This window comes from Callionymus lyra, chromosome 19, assembly GCF_982586985.1.
Source record: "Callionymus lyra chromosome 19, fCalLyr1.hap1.1, whole genome shotgun sequence".
Lineage (NCBI taxonomy): Eukaryota > Metazoa > Chordata > Actinopteri > Syngnathiformes > Callionymidae > Callionymus > Callionymus lyra.
In genome coordinates this window covers 16,799,793-16,820,476 of record NC_141836.1, presented here as the reverse complement: position 1 = coordinate 16,820,476, position 20,684 = coordinate 16,799,793, and the positions used below count along the sequence as shown (strand labels likewise).

At 38.4% G+C, this 20,684-nt stretch overlaps 1 protein-coding gene across 1 annotated transcript; it reads right to left on the bottom strand.

Annotated features, from left to right (window-relative positions):
- Positions 1-1,494: 1,494 nt before the first annotated feature.
- On the bottom strand, positions 1,495-18,773 carry bgnb (biglycan b). Its single transcript, XM_087781585.1, has 8 exons — positions 18,607-18,773; positions 9,805-10,059; positions 6,333-6,445; positions 4,806-5,019; positions 4,581-4,691; positions 3,515-3,608; positions 3,162-3,300; positions 1,495-3,098 (listed from the first exon to the last, which is right to left on the bottom strand). The coding sequence occupies exons 2-8, from the start codon at positions 10,049-10,051 to the stop codon at positions 2,901-2,903; spliced, it is 1,116 nt and encodes a 371-aa protein (XP_087637711.1). The 5' UTR covers positions 10,052-10,059; positions 18,607-18,773; the 3' UTR covers positions 1,495-2,900.
- Between the last annotated feature and the right edge of the window lie 1,911 nt (positions 18,774-20,684).

Sequence of the window (20,684 nt, the reverse complement as noted above, 5' to 3'; positions counted from 1 at the left end):
AGGCTCCTCCTTAGATCAGTGATCTGATCCAGCCTTACACCCCAGCTCGGGCTCTTAGGTCTGTGGATCAGAATCCCTCGGACACGCTTCAGGACCAGAGGAGAGAAATCCTTCCAGGCTGTTGCTCCTAAGCTTTGGAACGATCTTCCTCTCCCTCTGTGTTTGATGGATCTACTGACTTTTTCAAGAAACATCTTAAGACGTTTTTATTCGTGCAGGCTTTCCTTGATTTTCTGGAACTCTGAACCTTTTAAGTATATATTTTATTGAATATTGTTTTGATTGTTTAAGCGCTTTGTGACCCTGGTCTGGAAAAGCGCTCTATAAATATAAATTACTTTCTCACTTACTTATATTGCAATTTTCTCTCATGATACTGTATCGATTTTCCTTTTCTTTTTTCTTTTTGGTGGGGGGCTTTCAAATCCTATTACTATCCTAATACTATTTGTATCATAGTTCCTGTATTGTTTATATTTCTATAATGTGTGTTTAAAATAATTTAAAAAATGTATTTGCTTACAAATTTAAGCTCATTTTTGTGTTTCAATTAAACTTCCGGCCGCTAGATGGCAGCATTCATTATGTCCACAGCTAAAGGAAGAATGAAATACCTTAAGATCCCATCTGAGGACCAGAGGATACAGTCGACTCCAGCATCTTTTTTTTACCTTTCAAAGCTGCTGTTTTGGACATATTTTGGTTTCCAAACAAATAAAAGCAGTTATGACTTTGTCCAGGGTCATGCAGTTTTTAAATCCTGCAAAACCAGAAGCAAGTACTGGTAAAATACTACAAATATATCTTTCTTCCTACAGTATTTCTAAATATTATGTCATTGCTCTTGTATTGTGACACGCATGATATCACTAGATTCTTGCCAATACACATCCTAATAGATAAGGGTGCATTTTTCGGTGACACACATTTAGGTAAGATGTATGTGTTGGTGTTTTCTTGCAAGGTTGACCAAATTAAATCACTTGAATAAACTTCATGAATGTTAATGTCACCTGGGCATAAAAAAACGTACATAGACTATAGATAGACAATGCAACAGAGGATAAAATCGATTTAAAATAGATGAATTCAGTGGTCGAAGCCTAAACAAAATGTATGTTTGCTGCAGTTTTAGTAACAGTAAATGTGAGTCAGATTGTAATATTGTTTTTATAGTCTAAAGATGACATATCCTGAATCTATCTATTTTGGTTCTCGTTCACCAAACCCTCCCATCGAAGTTTCACGGTTATTGAAATTCTCAGCATATATTTTGACATCAATAATCTGTTACATATCTTGGGTAAAAAAAAGTCTTAATATAAAGTAGAACATTTATCTTGTTTTTTTTTAAGCCAACCATTGAGCAGTCCACATAAAACCTCTTGGCTGTTTGATGCTAGTTTTAATGGCACTTTAGTGTTTCACACAGCTTTAGATTTGGCTCCATTTCCTTTCATCGATTCCATTCATGAAGACACTTTGGTTTTTCCAATCACTTCTTTATTCATTGCGTTCCCACCCAGGAGTATCAGTCATTCTCTGACTTAGAATGAAAATGTATTTATTCACATGCAGCTCATTAGTGTACAGAAAAGACTTTTAGGTTCCACTTGTCCTCAAAAAGTACCCAAGCACAACAAGCGTGAGCAAAAATGTGCAAAACTATGCATCAACACTATGTCAGAACATAAGCGAACACACTACTTTTATGTCTCCAGTACATCTGTTAACACCAGAGACAAGCACCTAGGAGTGTCCGATGAAGAAGTAGAAGAAGTACCTGCAGCAAGATATTTGGTAAAGGCACGTTGATTTATTAAAAGCATGTTTGGTTTAGTGACGTTTTAGTCCAGTTTTGTAGCTGCTGAAGTTAAATGAAGACGTTTGGTTCTGTCGAGAAAGTGTGACATTGCATTCGTCGCTACAGAGAAATTACTAAAGAGCCAACAAGATGGCCTTCGTCATTCATCCAGCACCTTTAAACATTTACCATTTGCTTGCCATCAGACATCAAAATAACTATCATAAGTAATCAGACATTCTGAAGAATAAAAAAAACAACGAGATTTGGTAGTTGTTAGCTCAAGCAGAGCAAAGCATTCAAGTTCAATATAAAACATTGTTTTAAATTTCAGATAAAGCCTATAAACACTTTATTTTTCCCCCCAGATTCCTCACCTGTGATGTGTTATTGTTACATCATTTTTGTTAGTGTTGAGTCAAATGAAGGCCAAATAAATCTAGAAAATTCGGTCTTGAATAAAGGTTCAGGATCACCCCGCTTCAAACGGATCTTGTTGGATCAATATGGTGGATTTAACTGTCAACTACGAGACATTAAATCCATTTCAACCTTTTTAACTGTAACAAAGCATTTTGGGGAGTTTTTTCTGTCTTTACTCAGTAGTGAAAATTACTTTTTCAACATAAGGCTAAAACTTTATTGCAATCCCTATTCGTAATGGCTCTCAACAGGACATTCCAACCATCTCAGGCTTGGACTGAAGTGAAGCTGATCCTCATCCTAGTAGCTTTTATATTTTATTTTATTATTGAAGACAAAAAGGAAAAGCTCTCCTTAACCTTGGTGACAATTAATACCCAGAGTACCTCACAAAGAAGGCATATTAGAGGAACCAAACTTTTAATGAAGTAATGCAGATTCAGTTTCGATCTCATTGGTTCAGTCAAATGCGGGATGATCCAAAACCTTTGCTGAAGACAGATAAATGGATTTAGAGCATTTGACTGCAGAATCTATTGTACGCCCCCTTTATACACAGCTGATCATTATCAGCCTACAAATAAAATAATAATAGAAAACAGCCTTCTCTCCACATAATGCAACTCTTCCCTTTCTTTCCCCTCTTTCGTTTCGCTCGTTCATGGTGCACCATCTACTTTTTGTAGTTTCCAAACTGAATAGAGAGTCGGTCGCTGACACAGCGGAACGTGGCGGGCTGAACCTCCCAGTAGTTGACAGGGTTACCAAACAGGCTGATGCCGTTGTAGAACGCTCTCTTTACTCCGAAACCTCGAGGGCAGAAGTCGTCCATACCCACTTGGCTGATGTAGTTGGAGTGAAGGTACACCACCTTCAGTGGGGAACAAACAGTTAACATGTGATCGGAGAAGGGAACGGAATGGGATGTTCGCACCTGGAGATATTTCATATCTGGAAGACCTTTAGGGATCCGACTGAGGCGGTTGTTGTCCAGATGCAGCTCCCTCAGTCTGGGTAGAAAGGACAGGCTGCCGTTCTCTAAGTGACGGATGTGGTTGTAGCCAAGGCCCAGTCTGGGGGAAAGAAAAGAAGAGGGTGAAGGATTTATTAGCTAGCCTTAACTAGTCCTTGATGATGATCATTTTATTTCAACTTTGAGTTGAATCACAAGTGTAACACATGTTGAATAAACATTTTTTTGATCTGTCCTGCATCTGAATTATAGCAGTGGCGGGTTGGCTTCAACTCTTATTTGTTACATAAAAAGACAGATGCTGGTGAGCAAACCTGTAGAGATTTTTGTAGCGCTTCAGGTCTTCCAGTTCAACGGCCTGAATTTGGTTGTGGTCCAGATGGAGCTCATGGAGACTCTCGGGGAGATCTAGACGACAGAGATGATGGGTAATTAAAGTTGTACTCATTATTTAAGTGTTTAATTTTCTTTTACATACGTCTTATATGCATAACATGCATCAAAAATCTATTTTGTTTACCACAACCCTGGGTAACTTTTGTCTAATCTTCCCCAAAATGTCTAACCAAAGAGGTATCTTGGTGGTATTCCTTCCATGTGGACAAGATAGCAGACATCATAAAAACAAGAACAAAGAGTAAACAAAAGAACAAAGTGCAAGTATAGAGAACATAGATCAAAATAAAGAACATAGATCAACAGGAAATAACTCAACGAAAAGGAAATACAGGAAAAAAGGATACAACAATTTTTATAGAATAAAATAACATCATCCTTTCATTCCACTCCTTCCCCCAAATTCAGAATGATACAGTCTAATAGCACGAGGAATGAATGAGTCCCTTAGTCTATTAGTGTTGCATCAGGGGAGGAGCATTCATGCACTTCATCTGCTTCTCTAATCTACAGAGTCCTGAGCTCCAACTCTAAGGGACAGTTGAAGCAAACTAACTTCCGGCCGGATCTTGTTCTTCAAAGGTGAGAGAAGAAATGTAGAGCTTTGCCTTTTGGCTCAGCTCTTCCTTCACCTCAACAGACTAAGAGGACTTGTGGGGAAAAGTAACAGACATGGCATTCCACTATTGTCCTACTGAGATCCAGGATCTTTAAGAGTTTGATTTTCATACCGGCTGCTTCTTCTTGAGTTATAAGATCTTCAGAAATCCTTCTGAACCTTTGAGTGTAAATCTCGCTGGTGCTTTCCTAATCCTCTCTCAACTCACCTTGTGGGAAGTTGGATGTGGAATTGGGAAACACTTGCTCATAAATTTGCAAACTTAATTTCCTGCGCTGTCTTTTAAAAAAAGCAGGCAGTAGCTTTTTGACGCCAATGATTTAAGGATTTCAAAGGTTTCCTCTCTGAGCGGAGACAGCTGTTACCTTTGGGAACGCCAGTCAGTTTGGCTTCAGATATGCGCAGGTAATTCAGTTTGAGTCCTTTAAACGCTCCGGGCTCAAAACCACTGTTATGGATTGGATTTGCTCCCATCTCTGAAAGACAGACAAAATATCCATGGAATGTCAAAAACAAACATTTTAATCGTCTGATCTCAGACTGTTTTGGGGGGAGCATAGCCAGAGAATACCGTCTGGTTTTTCCCTGACCTATGCAGTTCATGTTGACCAGTCCGGAGAAGGCGCCAGATTCCACCCTTTTGATACGGTTTTCATGGATCCTCATCTCGACCAGAGAGACAGGCAAGTTCCTGGGGATAGTGGTCAGCATGTTTTTGGAGAAATACAGCTTCTGCATGTTTTTCAAAGGGACGAAGGTCCTGGGGTGGACTTTGGAGATGTGGTTGTTTCTCAGAGAAAGACCCTGCAAAGAACAAAAAATAAATCAGGATGATTGAATGTTTGAATAGTCTGAACATATTGATGTGACTGGAAAATATGCTTCTCCAAAGGGAGGAATGGATCGACTAAATCACTACAAAAAAAGCCTTAGCTCCAAACTAGACTCAATAATTTTAACATAATAGTGGAAGGACTATGGGAATGATTGGGATAATGCTTAAATGCCACAAGTAAGAAGCTGGAAAACAGTGTCTTGATTCCTTATAGTATCAATTTCAGTTTCTTACAATATGTATATCACTAGCTATAATCCCTTTTGCATATATTACACAATTTTTTTCTTTTTAATCTTTGTGATTATTACATATGGATAATTTGTTCGTTTTGTATTATAACACATTTCTAACTTATTTTCCAACCTGTTATCTGTGGGTGAAGATGACCCGGTGGCCTGAAAACAAATGTGTTTGACGTATCCCTTGTGTTGTCTCTGGGTCAAGATGAACGTTATTACAGCTTGTGATGTTGTTTATTCTCTGGTTGATTAAAAAAACTGGGCCGTTGTCCACGTGAAATCTACAGGACCTCTAAATGCCCCCTTGGCCGCACTTTGACATGCTTTATGAGTTTTATTTATGTTCATGTTTGATAGTTTATTTAATCACTTGAGCTCAGACGTTTTTCAACCATTGTGGTTTAATCAATAAAATTTAAATAAAAAAGAAAACTTCTTTTTTTTTTGATGACAAGCTGTATTAATTTGGAAATACTCGTAAAAGTACTGAATGCCAAGAATAAAACAATATTTTAAGTTAACTATAAGATCCAACACTGAAAAATGAGGTCATCCAGATAGTTATTCCAGGGTGGTCCAGCTTCTTCGCCCAGAACTGTATTATCACCAGCACAACACAGAACGCAAAAGTTTGTTTTTGACACACTGAATTCGCAGTCGGCCATTAATTAGAAGATGGTCTTTCTGCCAGAAGTGAGTGAAGCTTGGAAAAGTGCGGGGGCTGGAGTAAACAAGTCTTCATAAACGTGTTATTGTGTTAATGTCATGTCTGGTTTTTCCAACTCCGCCAGCCTCAATATTGCTCTTGGTCGGTGGCTTTGAATGCCAGAAAGACTTTTTGCTTAAAGAGGCCAACTGGCTTCAGGCTTCAACTGACACACAATCGAAGCCCTCAGAGCGAATGGTGTTGGATGAGGGGATGAGAAAGGAAATTAAGGTCTAAATCCTTAGATGAGTGGAGCGTCACAAAGACATGGCCACAAACGAGACATTGAGTTTGATGTCCTGTGAAAAAAAAGGGATTTAGAAGAAGCACTTACATAAAGACTAGTTAGACCTTTAAAGTCATTTTCTTTTAGCTCAAAGATGCGGTTGTTCTGCAGGTCCAGGAACTTTGTGTCGGGTGGAATATTCTTGGGAACCTCCGTCAGACCTGAAGACAAACCCACAAAAACACACAAGGATGTCACGCATCGTTTGACACCTCCATGGGTGACTGTCAACCAACACCCTGAAAACCAGGGAGCTGCCTCTTCTCAGACGTAAACTCTGAGGAATAAATATTCAACCCTCAACCCTCACCTGAGACTAAAACCATCAGCAGTCCAAACACAATGTTTAACTTGGTTCCTCTGCTATTAGTGTAATGAGAGACGGACATAGACACAACCATGGAGGTCACATAGACATCGGCACCACTAGGTCACCAAGATACAAATAAAGAAACCAGATTCTTTCAAAAACAGATGAAGTCAAGAATGAAGTCAACTGTTTTTTGTTTGGAATATTTGTATTTAACCGGAATTTAAAGATGAAAGATAAGTTATGTCTTAGACAATCTGGGAAAAAGTTGTAAATATCACAAGGAGAACCAAACTTATCATCTGTTATATAAATCTTGGTTTTATTCCTCAGATTGATGGAGAAAACTGTGTTGAAGAGATTAACAAACTTGTCATCAAGGGTAATTTACAGTGAAGAGGAAAGTGCAGGCAGGGTGTGATGGGTTCAGATAAACATCAGGGTGGAAGGGAATCTTTTTAGGATAGTGATGAAGAAAATTTTACAAGACAGTTCTAAAAAGAAGAGTCACATACACACCCAGAAAAAATATATTTTTAACATTAACATTCACAGCCTTAACCCCTAATTTAACTGATATCAGCACAAACTTTGTCGCCCAATCATAACTCGGACCAGCCAAACCCCTCCTCTTGATCTCAGTCTGGCTAACTTCCAGGATGACCGCAGATAACTGACAAAAAAGTAAAGTTAAATACATCTAAAGACACATTTATGGACCCTAAACAGGTTGACCACATAATAAGAGACACGTTGTTGGGCAAAGAATGTTGGAGGTTGAGAGGAAGAAACAAAAATGAGGTAAGGAATAGTACAGATAAAGTGTTTAACATGGATTACTAGAAAATATGTTTTTAAATGTAGATCCTTTTTTACTTTTGAACTTTATCAAAGCAGAAAAATCCACCTGTTTCGAAGAAAACGACCGGGCACACTCACCAACAGAAAAAGAACCAGTGGTCATTACCAGGACCACATCACTGGGGCCACGTGGACGAGGGATGCGGCCAGTGCTGTGAAGGCCAGTACCCATGATGCAAATGGGTCAACTGCGGAGCGAGAGCCAGACGTCCCACTGGGATCCTGCGAGCCGCCCGACCACAACTGACCCACTCCGCTCGGAGTCGTCCAGTATAGTTTGGAAACTCTGGTCGAACTGCGCCACACCCTCGACGTCACCACACAGGATCAAACTTTAAACAGTTTCAAATGATCCAGCGGTAATTGTATGATGACTTGTCGGGACCGGTACAGTAATGACGAAGGAGACTTCACAAAAGGGACTTGTTCAGCAGATGACAGGGAGTCGAGACAAATTAATTTGGAGGGATTGAGTGACAACTTAACCTTGGGATCATGAGTGGAATTCTCTGGTATCAGTTGCAGCTAAAGAGCAAAATAGCTCCATTGTAGGGGTTGTAAAGTGGATTCGAATAGTGAGAAATATTTATTCAGGCAGGCCGACACCTGCGGTTTCCCTTACGCCCTCCTGCCAGCCGGCAAACATTCATGCAGGCAGTAGCCCCCCCAGAACCCTTTCTCAACAGGCCCAGTAAAAACTTCCCTGAACACCTACATCAACTGAATCCTTCTCCCGAAAACCACAGAACTTTAACTCTTAATTACCAAAGATCTCTTCCCGACAGGAACGCTCAGGATCACGCAGAGATGCACATGCAGAGGAGACAGACGCCACCGCCAAAGTACATCTGTTCTAAATAAGCACTTTCTAATTATACGCTTCCATATTCATCGTCTGCAGACAGACGGAAGATAGATGGTTCAAAAATACAACAAAACGATTGTGTAAATGGATCAGAGTGATACAGACAATTCTTTGTTTTACATGCCTTCTGGGGTAGGCTTATAACTTACACCCGGAAAGAAAAATAAATGAATTCAAGAAGTCAGAAATACTTTTCGTTTAAGCTTACATTGGCACCCTCTACGGGGATTTGGGGGGATTTTCGTGAAGTACATGGCGAAGAGGATGCCAGCCATCTTTTTCAACCAGAAGCTGGTCATGGTACACCACCACGGTAGGAAATGTGTTCTGTGGTGGGCCAGCCACCAAGGACAATATGTCAAGTTAATTTGGGCTCACATCTGACTCACTGAAATACTGTGAATTGTAGCTTTCAGTTGTCTTAACTCGGCCTGAAAAAGGACGGTTTTCCTCTTTGATGTTTTACATAATAACATCAATTAAGTATGAAGTTAATATTCTGTTCAATAATGTGCAAAAAATAATAAGAAATGTTCACCTCTCTGCTCTTTCAATCTCTAGAAAAGGTATGTTTGATTGATAGCAGTTGTAAATTGTTTGATACTTGATTTGCCGATTTTCTCGATTTTGAAGACATTTTCTTTCAAACCATGTCAAGGAAAACAAAAAATTGGGAATAAACTGCTTCAAACACTAATTCTTACACATGCCAGGCATGTGGCTCTGTTTCTTTTTTGGTTCTAGATAACTGATGAGTGCATTAACATTGATCTTATACCATATTCGTTTTTTGTTGTTTAAATGACGTACATTTTAAAGATGTAGTACCGAGAAACTTGTTCCATAAGAAGTTGTTTTTTAACTGATTTTCAGGGGAAACATATTTTTTTTATCCTGTTATTCAAAACCCAACACCACAAAATGAAAAAGTTTGTTTAAAAAATGTGTATGTGTTAATGGTTAATTATGTTTAATGTTTTTGAAATCATTTTATCAATGTTTTATGGGCCTTATTTGACCTCAAACTAACTAAAAACATATAATTGATTTTAAAAGTTTGGTTAAAGCGGCCACGACGCAAAATTCATATTTTCAAATCCATACACTAAATTTAATATCAGTCAAAATAGGTCTGACGCTGCTTGCTTGTAGACTTTGGTCGCCTCCTCTATCATCCTACTTCTGACACCATGCAGAGCGCACCCAGACTGGGACAACAAAGAGTTGCCTGTTCAGTTTGACACTGTATTTCACTGTCAGTATTTACCAAACACGTTCCATATTCTTGTCGTCTTGGGTAACAATGAACAATTGATTCTTCTCTGAGGTTTTCTTTTCTTTCTGCCGATTCTCCTCCTTCCCTGGCAGGTAGCTATACAAATCTGAGACCTCAAAGACATTCCATCCCTTGTAAAAAATACCCTACAAACTCCAGAAGAGATTCAAAATAATCCTGAAGGGCACTGATGTGATCTCATACTTACCGAGGTCAGAACACTGGACGACTCTGAGTCGACAGTGGCAACCGAAAGGACAGACGGGTACGTTGGGCATCAGGAAGTCATCAGTGGCTGAACCTTCTTCTTCGTCCTTCATCATCATCATGTGGTCACCGTCCATACTGTCCATGGCGAAGTCCCAGAAGCCTTTTTGCTCAAAGGGAAGGGCAGAGGAAGGGGCGAGCAGCCGGGCCATGCACAGCATCAGTGGGAGGAAATAGTGTGGCAGCATCTTTTTACCTGTTGATGAAAAGAAACCAGGGATTAACTTGTTTCTCTTTTTTCACCCGCTCTGGTGTCGAAATCTTTTTTTCCAATGCAAGGCAAATAAAAGTTTATGCCGTCTGGATCTGAGCAGCAGACAGCAATTATTGAGTTATAAAACTTGAAAGAGAGACAATCCCAGTTCACAAGATTTTCTTTACTATTAATGTTTCACACTCTCAAACTTTTTATTTGATTTAACATGATAATTATTGTTCACTATTTATCGACCAATAAAATAGTGGGCGTGTCTGTCTGTGTCTCATATTAATGTTTATTAACTTCCAAACCGCACGACAAAATTGCTTCAAAATGTAGACTGCTGTCCTCTCAGTGAAGGCTTGAGGGGGAGGTCAATGATAAAGGGGGTATAAGGAGGGCTGAAGACCCCCATGGAAATTAAGATACGTCCGATATTGATTACATTTTGCATATACGGTATAAATGACTAAGTACATAAGAAAAACTTCTAGATTTTAAGCTCCTTTCACCAATTTAAGACAACCTAAAGGGGGGCATACAACCCCCATGAAATTCCAAATACATAACATTTTGATGAAATCTGAACGATATTTCTTACATATTAAGTTAGAACGTTTCTGTAATTTAGCTCAATTTGCCAAAATGGAGAGAAAGAGGATTTATTACATAATGCATAAGGATGATTTCAGCTGGTTTTGGTAATTGTAACCTAACCATAACCTAACCATAACCCTTAAACTCTTAAAGTATTCTCTACTCTCCTTCCCCTTTTATTTTATCTTTCAATTTTTTCTAAACCTGGGAAACATATATATCACATATTTAACATTTTTTATCCCTTCGATTCTTCATCAAGACGGGTGAAAATGTAGGTTGCAAGCAAATTCAAGAGCTGTACATTCATCGGTGAACTGCCAGTTCTGGTAAATCCACCTGGTAGTTTCCCAACTCGAGAAATGAAAGTGACTAATGCCACTTAACGTCACTGTCTGCTTCTTTCATTTTCCTGTCAGCTCCCAAATGGACAGATGGTTTAAAGAAGTCGCCTTACTTGTGGAAAACCAGACTTTGGCAGACGTGGTGTCCAACAAACAAATCCACCATTCATTCATTTGCAGGGAAAAGTGTGAAGGCTGTTCGAGTGCGACCCGATGTCATAAAACATGGGCTTAATGGTGTCATTGCTGCTGCATGCACTCTGCTGACGTTGTTCTGTTTATATGACTCAGAACGACCCGAACTAGTGCTCCATGACACTTGACATTTTCCCGCTCAGACCAATTGATCCTTGACCTAAAACAAGAGGCTAATCCCAACAAAGTTAGGCTCAATCCAATCCGGACGGTAGAGTGAACTAAACCCCTCTAATCTCTAACCTTCTTGTTGTAATTCCTCTTCTTTATCCTGCGCTGTATAATCCGACAAGAGGATAAGAACATGTTGCATGAAAATGGGCTTTTAAGCAAAGATTCCCAAGAGGTGATTCTTAGAAATGTTCAACATAAGACCAGAATTTTTAAGACCAATGAGGCTAAAAAGAACAGCATGGCAAGATCTGGAAACTTTGGAAACAATAAACGTCACTTACTCTTTAAAGTGAGCCAACATCCCTGTTTGATTTAGTTTTCTCAAATTATCCTGGCTTGATGCGTATTGTTCTGCATTTGCGTGTTTCTTTGTTTTTAACATCATTACTCGAAAAACTCCAAATTGCTTAGGGAAAGGACCAATTTGCAAATGATTGGATTTAGGTGATGTCATTTCTTGTATGGCCTCTCACTGCAGCTGCTCCTCTGCTCAACTCAATGCCTACAATCGAATGACTTACATAAATCTTATATAAGACTTGCACACGATGGGCGTTAAAATTTAGAAATTGTCGCAGGTTATCTGTTGGTTCTACTGGTTGAAAGTGGCGTTGCATGAATTTCATTTAACAGCTTTGTTTTTATCGTTAGCCAACAACTATTTTTTTTTAGCTATAAGTATGGCCACAAAAGCCACAAAATTAAAGGGCAAAGGAAACATAAATGGCAATTGTTATCTTAAACTGAAAGTGTGGACAGTCAGCGTTCTTCTCTCTCTCCTTCAACCAACAATTGTGCTAGTGTTTTTTTGGACAACCGATAAACACAATTTAACCCTGTGAAACCATTTTAATATGTATTGTTTGTTGTCAGATTTTATTCAAATTTAACATTATTTGTTAATAAATAATGGGATATTAGTTCCTCGGTGGAGGTATACTCTGTCTCAGTGCTTTTTTTTATGAACATTCCCAATTTAAGGCTCCATGTGATGTTCTAGTTTGTTAATTTTATCGTTTATTAAAGTTATGTAGCTTTCAGGTCCTCACTGCTTAATCACTATCATGTCATCTCATGGTTTACTATGCCTTAATCAAGACACAAGAAAAGAAAATCCATTTTATAATGTGTTTTTAGAAATATTTCTACTTGATAGCTAGGTAGCATCCTAGTCCTCACTTGGTTAATATACTTTTTGGACAAGAACATCATACCTGGAGTGAACTTGACTATTTTTTTTTGCACCTTTTTTCTAACACAGTAACTTGTCTCATCTTTCCTTGGTGCAATTATTTGTCTTATATGTCTCTCACTTTGTTTATCAACTGACAAGACGTTCTCTTTGTTTCAAAATATTTTTGGGTTCTGCTTCCAATTGGCCACCGAACAAAGAAGTGTTTCTCCTCTTTTTGGCCGAAAAGAAAAACGTAAACTGGTATAAAGTTACGGTATTATGATTTGACATGGAAACACAAGTGTGTGTTATGTCGAGCCGCTGCAGAAGGATAAATATCTCCTGCAGCTTTTTTTATTTCGCCCGTAAATAGACACCCAAATTATATCTTTATTTCGAGAGGAGAAAGAAAACAGTGCTTGGCTGGGTCGGGACAAAATGAGGGCTAGAGTCGCCTCAATGACACGCGACTGAAGGGAACAGTGGACCTGACAAAAGGAGTCGTACAGTAAAGAGACAAAGACAAAATAAACCCACACCAAGTGCAAACACAGCATTGTTTTAACGTGATCCCGCCGCTAAGTGTTGCTCCAGCTGTAATAACTATGTGTTGCATGAGTGTCTAAATTCCACGAGTCACCCTTCAGTTAAAACATCCGGTCGGAGACAAAGAGTGCGAAGGCTTCAATCTCAACTGTTGCTTCAGATCAATCCTAAAGCCAAGGGGTGGTTGAAAGGGAGACAGGAGAGGCTGATATTTCAAGAGTAGACAAGGATAGAGAGAGTGTTTCTAATTGGAATTCTCATTTATTTGGATAAGTCACCCTTCAGCTCATTAGTCAAACTCACGGAGAGATCCTAATCCAATGCTAAACATCTGTAGGATTATCTGTAATTTCCCATAAGGGTTCATTAGCCAAAGTGGAGTGACGCAATAAAGCTTGAGAATTCCACTTAGTTTCTTGTTTATTGTGTTTTTTGGAATTTGCTCCTAAGGTCATGGACGTGAGCCTCTTAAAGGGATAGTTCACCCAAATTTCTAATCTTCTACTCAACATTATGTCGACAAAGGGTTGGGATTATTTTCAAAGTTTTTTGCTCGTCTGCAACGTTGTATTGAAGCCTCAACATGAGAAATTGTTTTAAAAAATATTAAACAAGTCTTATTTGTAGCGTCAGGGTAAATTTTGCTCACTGACACTGGTATTGCCATCAAATGAAATTCACAACAAGCTTAAAAAATAGACACATTTTTTCTTCTTCAGAATATATTGTATCTTCAATACAAGATGGACATTATAGATGAGCAGTATGGAATTAGATATTTTAAGTGTGTCATTTTGAATAAAGAAAAAAGAGCCTGATTCCCGACTCTCATAAGGACATTCATTTTCGCCTATATCTATAAAATAATCCCAACCCTTCTTCGACATTTAGGTGATTAGAAAATGAGTGAATTTTGGGTGATCCTTCACTTTAAGACTACAGTGTCACGTTCCCCTTCCTGGGGCTTTAATTTTCTACAATCCTTTCCTGGAATTCCTTTTTTTTGCTGCTCTCTTGATAGTCGGTGAGGGCCGTGCTTGGCAAGATCCATGGCTGTCGAATATCAGGCCAATTAGCTGTGCTGCACAAAAAGTCTGATCCTGGCCTGAGTCAACGTCAACACGTTTTCTCTGGACCATCGTGGATCTTACGCCTTGCAACCACCCTTTGCCTTGTCTTCTTGGACTTCTGGTTTTTAATTGGATATATACTGAGATTTGGACTCTTTTGTGTGATGATTAGACTGTCTTTTTTCAACCTTCTGCCTGGTAATTTATTACCCTCCGCTCCTGGGTCATCTTGCTAGCTATACCATTACATACAGACTCTTTTTTAAATTATTTTAGTAAAGTTGATGTTGGTCGTGATGAATTAAAACCTAGATCATACACATAATCCAAGCCCATCATCCGGTGCTTGTTTGAGTTTCCCACACTTCCTGACAGAGTTCTGGGTTCTCATGCAGTCATCCATCCTTGTCAGACCGGCAACCCTCCCCTGGCTGGAGGTCTGCCTTCGCCCCCTTCCAGCTAGACAAATAAATTTAAGGTATACAATTTCAGGGTTCGGTCTCCCGTCACCACGGGCACCACAAGAAAAGCAACCATCATTTCCACCACATGAACTGCTCACCGTGGTGACAAAACACAACCTGTTCTATTGCGGCTACTGCCTTTCACAAACCGCCGATCGCTCACGTCATGTGATCGGGCCCCGGCTCTGTGATCGCTGTCACCGTCCAAGTCTGAGCAGGGCAGCTTAGGTGGAGCACAGTGGGTTCCTAAACTGCCAGCTGGCATCAGCGCTCGGGTGCTGGCAGGCAGCAGCCACGTCAACATGGCCCCGAGCTCTGAAGGCAATCCTTCTGCTGAGTGTGCAGAAGTTTGTTAAAAATATATATGTTTTTAAAAAGTATTGTGTTGCAGAAAATAAATCCTGGCTGGTGTCGTTTCTTAAATGATACTTTCTGTGGTCACCGTCTCTTGAAAAGGTCAGACACATTCAAATAAACAAATCGGCTAAAATTGCCAGTTTCTTGGTTTATTTCGTTTTCCATATAAATTTGTAAATATATACTATACAGAAATGAAAAGAAAAATCAGATACTATGAAAAGTGCGACACCGGGGCCAGATGTGGCCCTTTCATTGTATTTATGTGGCCCTTATGAGGTCAAAATCATGTAGAAACACACAATTGTATTTGTATATATATATTTAAATGATCCATTCCTAGCTCAACTAGAAATATGACTATAGGGTTTTTAGAGACATTTTTCTTTCATTTTTGACATTTTGTGAGTATCTGATTGAACGTATTTCAAAAGTAAATGCTTTTATATCAGGTTTGAACAATTATAAAAAGGATTAAAAAATACCATCAAATAATAATTTTTAGCATATTTAGCATGACTTTATTTTTAACAAATTTTCATTTAACTAGTTTTGTTCTACCACTATATTAAGGATTTTCACTCCTTTATTTTTTACTGTGTGGCCCCTGTGGAAATGGAAATGACCAACCCTGATCTAAGTTTGGGGATATTTGTCACTCACTGTGGTGTAGAAAAGCTAAGAAGCTTAGCTGCTGTTTTTCCTAGCATGTTCTGATCAGTTTCTGAACTCTACTACCACCTGCTGTCCCATTGAGCTAATTTCTATCAACAGGATTTCAAATGATTAAAAAGTATTGCATAATATAGTAAACTAAGTTTGATATTCAAGTCGCTAAATAGTAATTGAGCTGCTTGGCAGAGGTCTGCACGTAATGATCTTCTGTTTTTTTTTTTTATTTTGTATTTTTTCAATTTTAAGGCTTTAGAATCTGTTTTTACACAATACAATATTTTGATACATGTTATTATATATATCTAAGCAATTTAAAGTCAGCAGACCAAAACCTGACTCCGAATAAACGGTGGAAGACGAACCCATGGCGAGACATTTTATTTATTTAATTGCTGTAGTTGTTTTAAGCTTTTTGTTTCTTTCATATGAATTGACATTCTAGCATTTTTTTTATTTGAAACTCAGTTGTAAATGCAAATGTATTGTAATAATAATACAGAGTCTTTATTATCTAAAATATTAGAGATGTTTACATTGGTTATTTATTACAGCAAAAGTCATCATTGTTTCTTGATATATTCACTGCCGAATATCTCTTCTTCCTGCAAATGAATCAGACAGATTCCAACTCACAACTTAGCGTAATATCCTCTCAGGCTGCCATAGGCGGGTCCTGTGGAAGCGCTCGGGTGGAGTTAACTGCCCCGGCAGCTGTAATTTGGTGACTACCGTCTCTAAAAAAGCAACCATTTGGCAGCTTCTCTGTTGCCGCTTGGCTTAGATGTGGTAACAGTCCGCTCAACAGGGCAAAGAACGGGATTAACCCGAGGAAAAGAGACAGGAAAACACTATATCAGTCAAGAGAAAAAAAGATAAGTGGCTTTAAATCCAACTGAGCTGGCTATAATTGAGGTTTGGATACAAACAACAACTTTACTGAAAGACAATCTGTTTGTGAATGAGGGACAGTTAGTCAGGAAGTCATCGCTTCCATTAACGCGTTTGACCACAGCAAGGAGACAACGGTTAAAATGGCGTGATGACATCATGCAGGACAAATTGAGGTCAAAAAAAGATTTAAGGAAGGACAGAATAGCAAGAACGGGTGTTTAAAAAATATGGCAGACCTCTAGTAAGGCCTGTGGGCCAAATCTGGCACACAGAGTCATTTAATGTGGCCCATGGCTCTAAAACAAAGTACATTTTAAATATTAGGTTGGGCTAACTAACAAATTAAGGACTTCAACAATTATTAAAAGTAAGAAATGTTGTCAAAGAACGTCGATTAGATTATAAATATAAGGTTAGATTGAGTCTCCTAAAATGAAAATAAAATATCACTACCTGACAGCTTAGGAAGCATACATTGTTGTGTGATTGAGTCAATAACCCCGGTTCTAAAAAGGCTTCTAATCAAGCCATTTGTTGTTAGAAATGTAAATCTTGCGATCTCTAAATAATGTGACACAATTTCATAAAAATTATTATGACCACCACTGATGTCCACCCTGTGTTCTGAGACATTATTTTATTTAAGGACCAGCAGGAACTTATTATTACTTGACCGCACCTCAGCCCCAAATACATCAACGGGTTTGGCAACAAATATCACTGATTCACCATCTTTCATTGAGTCACTCCTGACACGTGACCATCACTTTAGACAGTCACATTTGAGTGGAAAACCTCACCTTATTTCCACTGATATATATGTCTGAGGTCCTAATGTTAACCCTCCACAATTAAACCTTCTGAAAGAGCATGATAGAAAGAAGTGTCTAATCAAAATAGTAAGTAACTTGCTTGAACACATTAGTTCAAACTCGTCAAGTTTCAGGCAAAGAAAAGTGTTCTTCTTTCTTAAGGAAAGAAGTTGGATTTGAACCCAAGGTTTCCTGTTCACCAGGGAGGCACTTTGACCAACTAGTCCACACCTCTTTGCTTAGAGTGGCAAACTACTCCTTCAGGTGGTTTTCACCTCATTTACCATGATTTACACTCATACCATTGAACTGTCATAATGCACTGCAACTGTTGAAACCCTAAACACTTGCTTGTCCTGACAACTTTTGTAAAGGCAAACATTTGATCATGTGAAAATTGGTGAGTGAACAGCGTAATCATAAGAGGTAACTTATGAATATAAATCACCAATAACTTAAACAATATGAATAAATAAAAAATTTAAAAAAAATTCCAGACAAACAGGAAACATATTTTAAGCAGTAATAAAGAAGTTTTTTTTTTTTATTTACAATTGAAATTTTACATTCTCTGGTAAAAATATTTTTTAACGACAAGCTTCATGAAATTTTCTTTAGGCTACAAATAAATAATAAATAAAATCCATGATTAAGCAGTCTATGTGTTAAATTATCAACTCCAATCATTCATATCCACTGAAAGTTTAAACAAAATTAACCAAACATTTTTTGTACCATTATTGTGTTTTTGATCATTTTCAAGTGGCTACTTGAACATTTCTAGTAACTCTTTTTAAATTTTAAATTGTATTCCACTTGAAACTTACCATCAGTACTTAACCCTTGTGTTATCTCAGGGTCAAGGTGACCCGAAGGCCCAAATACATAAATTCATTTGCAGTCATGGAGGTCGTTCCCCTTGACCCAAAGACGACACAAGGGATGCCTTAAACACATTTTTTTCGGGCCTTCAGGTCCACTTGACCCTGAGATAACACAAGGGTTATCACATCAACACGCTAAAATCCTGCAGGATTTGCAGAGATCTAACTTTTATTTAAAATATATATTGATTGATGCACTTTAGAATTCATATAAGATTCAACTCTGATAAATAACTGTGCACTAGTGGTGCAGCCGGTTTTGTCGCTGCAAAGTCAACATTTCAAGATTTTAAAACATCGAAAAGTGTTACAAACACTGGATTCTTTTTTTTAAAAGCAATATAAGAATCGTGTTTCCTACCTTCTGGAACAAAATAAGAAGTTAATTCCAAGCTTAAAAAATATATGGTTTCCCTGTGGAGCTTCTCACATTCAGGGATGATTACAGTATTTCCCCCTGCGCTCCTCTGACATCCAGCCGCTCCACCTCTCTGCTACTTTACTGTCCGGGCACAAGTGTTGGTTTCAGTCCACACTGAGGAGCGAGAGACGGGAGTGGGGGGGGTCCGAAAAGCCCGAAAAGTTGACAGGCCAGCCTCTTTGTTGGGATGGAGTGAAGAGAAGGAGGAGGAGAAGAGAGAAGGCTGAAGAAAGCATGTCTATGCTATTATGGTTCCCGGTAGACTACTGTGGTTTTGAGAGTGGCAATTTAAACAAAAGTTCACAAAATTAGCGCAATGACACGAGGACCACTTTAAAAACTGGGACATAAAAAGTGGATTAAGAAGGGAACAATTAAGACTTAGCCTTTGGTCAATTAGCATTCCGAAAAGAGCTTGGCATGTCAGCAGGCGTTTTGTTGTTGAAGGATAATACTGCTGTTTCGGTTTCAATTTTTCTAAGGTACTGAGCGACTACTTTACTTATTCAAAATAAGGTTAGCAAAATATGGGATTTTTATTGAGGAAATCCTGTTTACAAGACTGGCACTTTGACCTGCTTAACCATAGAACCATAGTTAGTTCATTGTACATAAAGGAATAGTAAAGTTGTGTACCGGTTTGTTTTTGATAAATTCTTAACAAATTATAAGACAAAAACTATCTAAGGCACTGCTGGGATTTGAACCCAACGCTTCCTGTTTACTAAACAGACACTTTGACCAGCTAAGCCACAGTGCAATGTTTGCCTTCTAGTGAAAAGATTTATAGTTAGGTCAACTTGTACAGTTATTTTTAATGAGAAAAAATAAGGCAGTGCTGGGATTTGAACTCAGAATTTCCTCGGTGCCATGTATTCTTTATCAGATAAAAGTATATTTAAGTTGTAGATTGAAACATTTTCAAGTTATTTTGCACATAAAGTATTGAGAAATATAAGGGATGTGAGAGACTGCAGGGATTTGAACTGAGAATGTCCTGTTTACCAGGGAGGAACCTAAACACCTGAGCCACAGCACCAGTTAATTTAATAAAAGAAAGTAGAGTTTTTCACTCTATGCTTTTTGAAAAAGTTATATGCATGTCAAATATTGCGAGATATAAGCGATCTAAGGCACTGCTGGGATTGAACCCATGATCTCCTGTTTACTAGACAGGCACCATGTCCAAGTAAGCCACTGGTCCATGTTTTGCTGATTAAATAAAAGGATAGTAAAGTTTCACACTGATTCTTTTTTTTGGACAAGGTTTTTATGCACTTATAATATTGGCAGTCACTGGGCTCCTAGGGCACTGCTGGGATTTGAACTCAGCATCTCCTGTTTATGAGACCGGCACTCTGACCAGTAAAGCCACAGTGCCATGTTTTGTTTAGTAAATAAAAGGATATTAAAGCTGTACACTAATATATTGTTGCTACACCTTTCATGCACATGACACCACTTAATAATGTTACACTCTTTCATAAAACTGATTCAGGTTTAACAGTTTTTGGTAATCCATAATCACCAATTTATCATTACGACGACCAGTGATGTCAAAGGTCACGGCTACTACAATCCACAGTGTGTTCTGAGGCATTATTTATTTAAGGACCAGCATTAACTTTATTATTAGTTGGCAACAACTTAGTCAATGGGTTTGGTTGTTTTACCTTATTTACCACGAATTTCAATGCCACTATTAAACTGTCCCACAATGCAACTGTCAAAAGCCGCGTCGTAACTCAGCCGGGTCGAAACTAGTTTTGAAAAGAGCCACATTTGACAATTTTACCAGGTAAGACACAGCACCATGGTTTGTTGAGTAAATAAAAGGATATTAAAGTTAGTTTTTATGTACATAATATAGTGTAAGATATAGGGCCCCTAAGGCATGACTGGGAAACCCAGAATCTCTTTTTCACTAGACAGGCACAACGCCATGTTTTTTTGATGAGATAATTGGATAGGAAAGTTGTACATTGACATATTTTGGCATGTATTATACTTTTAAGGAA